The following is a 6,120-nucleotide window of genomic DNA, read 5'->3' as shown; positions in this document are numbered from 1 at the left end:
CCACGGCACAACTTTAATTAAAAATGTTACGCATCTAATAATAAATCTATGATTCTCCGTTGAACATGGTTGTGGGACAACAATGCTCTATTCTCGCTGAAGATAAGATGTACAGGCCTTTTGTTGTTCGCGTGCTCTGCAAAGATCTCGTGATTGAATTATTTTCTATTTACACAAGCAGCCGCCGTCCCTTATCGTGAAGTGCTAAGCTGTATAATATCGATAACTGAGAAGAGAATATGTAGGTGTAACTATTAGATATGTACTGAGACATATATATATTATTGTCTACATATATCGTTGCAGCACATACCATACATATTGATGATACGTATTGAGAATAATTTCAAAACAGACCTTTTTTTGAGGAGAGAACATTATCAAATGACTTCTCCCGCCTGGGTTGAGGCGAGAATATCAGACAGAGTGTCTGATACTGGTCGGGCGGCAATTTACCCTTGTTCGTCACCTGCAGACTCTTGGTAGCCGAAGATCGGTACAAACAGAGCTTAACATTAAGATGTTAACATTCAATTACCAAAAAAAAATTAAACAAACTCATCTTTGCAAAAAAGTAAATTTAATAAAATTCCAATCACATCAAAGAAGTAAAAAAGCTATGAGTTTTTATAATAAATATATGTTATGCTAATCGAATACATTGAAGGCACATACAATAAGTTCAAGTCTTTGTTTACCGTCGAATATCAAAGCTTCGGAAAGCGCAGCTAGCAACCGGGCCCTCGTTTTTGAAGGCAGCCTTCTCAATTCGAGACTTAGGACTCCCCACCTTTTGCAACCAGATCTTCATATCGTCTACAGCCACTGGAGGGCCTTGAATTTGCCCTATGACGGTCCCTTGAGCAGTGTTCATCACCCATCCCTTAAGACCCAACTCCGTGGCTTTCTTTTGCGTGTGCTTCCTAAAATACACGCCTTGCACTTTCCCGAAAACTTCGAAATCAGTGGTTACATAGCTCGCCTTCTTAGTCGCGACTGCCATTGCGATAATATTTACGAACAATGTATTTTTAATTAAAAATGTACTCAAGAATTCGGTGAATCAACTTCACATTTTGACAGTTAATTGTTTGTTTGATATCGTCGTTTGGGAAACAAAAACGATAAGGGCGTCGTTCGTGCCTGTCTGTTGCGAAGGTTGTCATGGAACTAACAAGTCGATATTGTTCTCAAAAGTAGGCTGATAATAATTTCCACTTGATACACGAGAAAGATATTTCCAATCAAGCCTAGAAATTTAACTGTGAATAAATTCATTCATTCGAGTGTACATTTTACCGCAACTATGTATGGGCGAGTAGAACAAGTTACTAAAACAAATAGGGAATATAGGTAACAGTATAGGAAATATAAAGACCAAAGAACATATCGCAATATACATGCATGGGTGCAATGGTGATATATTATGCATGTATTATACATTAAAATCTTCCTTTTGAATCACTCTATCTATTAAAAAAACTGCATCAAAATTCATTGCATAGTTTTAAAGATTTAAATATACAAAGGGACACAGGGACAGAGAAAGCGACTTTGTTTTATACTATGTAGTGATAGCTTCGTTAAAACAATACACTTAGTCAAAATAGCTAAGTTCTCTGCACTGAAATAAATCTTTATTTTCTTACATGTACACCAAATGACTTGGCGAATTTTACCTGATGTCTTTTAATTGGTTATTTGTATGTAATACGCTGAAACATACAACAAACTACACAAGTAGTGGGCAATCATCATTAGACATTACAACACAAAATAATAGTTATCTGTATAATGGTCGTAACATTTGAACACCTGTGCCGCTCTCATACTGATTAAAATCTATATTAGAAATTAAGCTCTCGGTGTAATTTTACATGTGTATTACCTATTTATTTATTTATTACATGTTTCTACATGTACTGTGTTATTGTTGAGCACGTAAGTTGTTGTATAAAATAAATATTTTGGAACGAAATGTGTTTAGTGATTGTCGTTTATTGAGACGATGAAGTCCAATGAATCCTGTAGGAGGTATTTAGAGATATGGTGGAATGGAATAAAGAGTTTGCCGGAGACGACGTCCATTCATGGTTTTAGATTCATTGCTGATACGCAAAGACATTGGGTGGAAAGGTAATTAAACTAATACGGTCTAAGTTATCAAAGTTTTTTGAAGATACTCATGACATTCTAATTTAACGTATGGAATTTCTTGCTTGTTCTTCTTCACATGCATCTAGGTAGATACAGTTTGGATCGTGAACTTAGTTATTATCCCTGAGTGCACAAAGTGCGATGGATTGACTTAACACCTCTGACCTCTAAGTTTGTTTCGGCATTTCTTCTTAGAGTAGTCCGTTAGGAAATGCCGACCTCATCTAGATTTTTTTGTATATAAGATAATGATAATAATTTTTGACATGTAATAATGCTCTATTGTAGCCTATTTACAAAAAAATAAATTCATTTCATTTTTATTTCATTTCAACATATTATAGGCGTTCAAAGCTGCCTACTTAGCTTAAATAAAATAAATTATTTGGGATTATTTTTTTAGAATATTCTGGTTGGTGGCCGTAGCGCTATCTTGGTACGGGTCATCCCTGTTGATTGCAGCCCAGTATGATGCTTTCCAGAACAATCCAATCTCCTTCGTGGTGGAGACCACTTACAAAGATTGGAACACAGAGTTCCCAACAGTAGTGGTTTGTGAAAACGACAACTCGAACCGTGTAGAAGAAATATCTGATAAGTAATTTTGGTTTTGTATAAGTATTGCACAATAGCATAAGTATTCATTCATTAATCTCCAAGAAGTAGTGCACCTATATGCTCACTCAACGTATGTAAGGTTGGTTGAACGTGATCGATTTTTCAAAAATGAACTTTTCTCCAATCTATAAACTTAACAACTTGTGTATCACTTATTGTAATCGTCTTGACAAAGACGTTTGTAAGCTAATGTTTCAAGGAATATAATTTAAATGTTCATTTTTCTCACAACAGGCTATGGGGAGAAGACCACGATTTCAATATGGAAGAAGTGTTAAAAGAACTAGCTTTTTTCAAAGGAATAACTTACTATACTTCGGAGTTTTGCAACTTGGTGGACCCTTTACCAGATTGTATGCAGACGAATTTGACGTATTACGCTAATTTGGTAATTACCATATTACACATATTATGAATCTAGATAGGAATATAGCCCGAAGCTGCGGACAATTTAAGAGATTACCGGGGCTCCGGCCCAATGCAGGGTGGTTTTTAGTCAGTATGAATCTGACACTCCTTCTCGGGTCAACCAAGGGATATAGTCAGGGACGTAACTAGGATAATACCAGTGGTGTCTAAACATGACTGCATAAGGCTACAGGGTGTAGAATTTGTTTCTTTACACACATTTAAGCTAAAGTTTTACATAATGAGCTCGTACGGGGTACTTAAAGGCTAGTTACAACAACAGTACATTGGGCAGTAGAAATGTATCCGCTTTTATGATTAGCTATTCAATAAATCTTCAGACGTCTGTCATTCTCACTGCAGATCATTATGACGTAGATCAAGATACTCGTCTTATAAATCTTCAGTTTCTTCTTTAGGTGAGGAGCACCTGTGAAGAGACATTAGCAAACTGCTCATGGAATGGGGAGCCTTTCGAATGCTGTGAGTACTTCAGACCGATGGACACGGAGCTCGGAACTTGTTATGCTATTAATACTCTACAGGGAAGGTAAGGGAAAGTGTCGATCGATACTAGCTGATGTGTTGAAGGTAACTGCGTAATCTCTTACGTAATCAATTTATCTTCCGCGATTGGAATTATATCCAAGTGAACGTGAATGTTCGTCCCTATTAACTAAAGCATTAACTACCTTGAAGTGATTGTAAGTAATGCCTCTATTTGTTTCTTCTATGATTATTTTACACCCAATTTATGTTTATGTTTTTCTTTCAGAGAGAAGAATGCCCCTAAACTAGATATGACGAGTAACCGCACAACAGGTCCAGGAGCTATCAGATTCGACGTGATGGTGACAGCAAACATTTACATTCTGAATGAGGAAGAGGTGCCCACACTTACTACTATAGGTTCAGATGTTCTCACAGTTGGACAAGAGATATTTCATAAGTAAGGATGATTCGTTACTACTGACGTAGATCAAGACAGTAAAGTTTGTAATTGTCTTTTTTATAATAATGTGTAAAGGCATCTTAACATGTAATCCAGTGGGTGCTGGGAACTGAGGCTTTTAGTGTTACAGTCTGGATCGCGTGTGAGGGGATTTTATTAATATATGTAGGGCGCTATAGGGTATTATTACCTACATGATATAGATACCCCTGATTGTAGGAGTATACAAATATTGTAGTCACGTCGTGCGTGCATTGCGTGTAGGCGTGACCATCAATATGAAAAAAGACAATAATGACATAATCACATCCCTTTGTTCCAGTTTGCCTGGCAATGGCATGTCTAGGTACACGACTGTCGTTCACGTAAAACGATAGCTATCTAACGAGTTCGTCGAATTAGGAGACACTTAAGAAATTGAGTCCAAGGAATATGGCAGAGACTGTACCTAATAAAGTTAATTTTAATCATCTTTTGTAGGCGTTATATAACCATACGTAACATAGAAAATGACGCTGGGGCTAGATTGATATCGCCGGAGAAGAGGAAATGTCGCTATACAGATGAGAACTTTTTGCAAGTGTACCATCACTATTCGTACACTGCTTGTACCGTGCAGTGTAGGAAAGACGCTCAGCTAAAGCTTTGTAACTGTACGAATTACTTCATGCCGAATGTTCCAGAACATTTGCGGTGTAACGTGAGCGGTATCATCTGTTTGAACAGTCACGTCCATGAACTTTCGGTGAGGTGTTACATTGTATAACTATGCCAGTTTTAGAATGATCTCTTTTGTTACATGATAGACTATCTTTTTTAAATCTAGGTTCTAAAAGCCAGCTGGTCATCTCGTCCTGGTTTATCCTGCAACTGTCTCCCGTCCTGCACGGAGGCGGAGATTTCCATCACGAAGGATTTCAAGTTCGTCACCACGGACAGTTACGCGAGCGTTCAGATTGAACTGGCAGTTCTACCCAGCGAACGGTACAGGAGGAACGTGGTCCGTGGGGTCTTGGATTTAGTAGGTGAGGAAGACGCAATAGAAAAAAATATATAAATGCAAGCAATTTAGGTTAAGAGTTGTACTGTACGTATTAAACCCTTTTGTTCAATTTTTCACCACTTAAATTATAGGTAAGTACCATGTAATAGGTGATAAGATTGCACCGTACACAAATACACAAGAACAAAGTTCTTGTCTAATATATGTAGTGGTAAAACCCTTGTGATCCCTTTTACCTGTTATGACCAACCAACGACCACAAATGCTTAGAGGAGTTGCTTACGTAGTATAAATTAGTACTAGATAGTACTCGTAAGGTTGACATTTTTAATTGTTTCCAGTATCAACAGGCGGTACTGGTGGTTTATTCCTTGGAGCCAGCATTCTTAGCTTCGTGGAACTGTTCTACATATTGCTTATCCGACCATTCTGCGACATTTACACGCAACGAGATGACGACCCCTGGCATCGAAGGTTTGGTCTGCGACGCCTTCAGGATAATAACTTTGTTCCGAATTGGGGCTGGACTTATAATGGGAAGGCTGGAGACAAAGATACGTCTAAAGTAGAGGAACGAATACGATAATATAATAATATAAAAATGAATATTGATGTTATATTATGTTACTTGCGTAATTTACCTCTAAAGAAATGTAGGGAATACAATTTTATCTCGCACACTCAAATTAAGCATGGCCTTGTCTGCACAACATCAACAATTATTTGTGTTTAAAAATAAACAGTGAAAGTTAATATGAATTGTGTATTTTATTGCCCTAACTGTTTATGTATCACACTTGCGCCCAACCGACTAACGAAGTAGTCTGTCTAAAAATAAACGAATGTTATTAATGTGAAAGTTTGTGAATATGTTTGTCAGTCCATCAAGTCAAAATAGCTCAAGGGATCGGGATAAAATTTGGAATAGGGATAGATTATAGTCTGAAATAGAACATAGACGTAACATAACATCATATCCCAA

General features: G+C 37.2%; 2 protein-coding genes across 2 annotated transcripts; one reads left to right on the top strand and one right to left on the bottom strand.

The window, feature by feature from the left end:
* Window positions 1–569: 569 nt before the first annotated feature.
* Window positions 570–1,113, bottom strand: LOC118269256 (acylphosphatase-1-like). The gene has a single exon (XM_035584269.2). The coding sequence runs from the start codon at window positions 1,001–1,003 to the stop codon at window positions 695–697; it is 309 nt and encodes a 102-aa protein (XP_035440162.1). The 5' UTR covers window positions 1,004–1,113; the 3' UTR covers window positions 570–694.
* A 685-nt stretch (window positions 1,114–1,798) lies between these two features.
* On the top strand, window positions 1,799–5,724 carry LOC118269027 (pickpocket protein 28). The gene is made up of 8 exons (XM_035583902.2): window positions 1,799–2,136; window positions 2,561–2,755; window positions 3,010–3,163; window positions 3,603–3,733; window positions 3,959–4,132; window positions 4,616–4,880; window positions 4,962–5,160; window positions 5,480–5,724. Exons 1-8 carry the CDS (start codon window positions 2,009–2,011, stop codon window positions 5,722–5,724), a joined length of 1,491 nt encoding a protein of 496 aa, XP_035439795.1. The 5' UTR covers window positions 1,799–2,008.
* The last annotated feature ends 396 nt before the right edge of the window (window positions 5,725–6,120 follow it).

This window comes from Spodoptera frugiperda, chromosome 2, assembly GCF_023101765.2.
Source record: "Spodoptera frugiperda isolate SF20-4 chromosome 2, AGI-APGP_CSIRO_Sfru_2.0, whole genome shotgun sequence".
Lineage (NCBI taxonomy): Eukaryota > Metazoa > Arthropoda > Insecta > Lepidoptera > Noctuidae > Spodoptera > Spodoptera frugiperda.
This window is presented reverse-complemented; position numbering and strand designations above follow the sequence as displayed.

What these genes read in the sequence shown, in the direction of transcription:
- LOC118269256 (XM_035584269.2), bottom strand. Translation starts at nt 1,003, where the DNA reads ATGGCAGTCGCGACTAAGAAGGCGAGCTATGTAACCACTGATTTCGAA.
- LOC118269027 (XM_035583902.2), top strand. Translation starts at nt 2,009, where the DNA reads ATGAAGTCCAATGAATCCTGTAGGAGGTATTTAGAGATATGGTGGAAT. An exon ending in GTAGAAGAAATATCTGATAA is followed by an intron (nt 2,756 to 3,009) that starts GTAATTTTGGTT and finishes TTCTCACAACAG; the next exon opens with GCTATGGGGAGAAGACCACG. An exon ending in GTCACGTCCATGAACTTTCG is followed by an intron (nt 4,881 to 4,961) that starts GTGAGGTGTTAC and finishes TTTTAAATCTAG; the next exon opens with GTTCTAAAAGCCAGCTGGTC.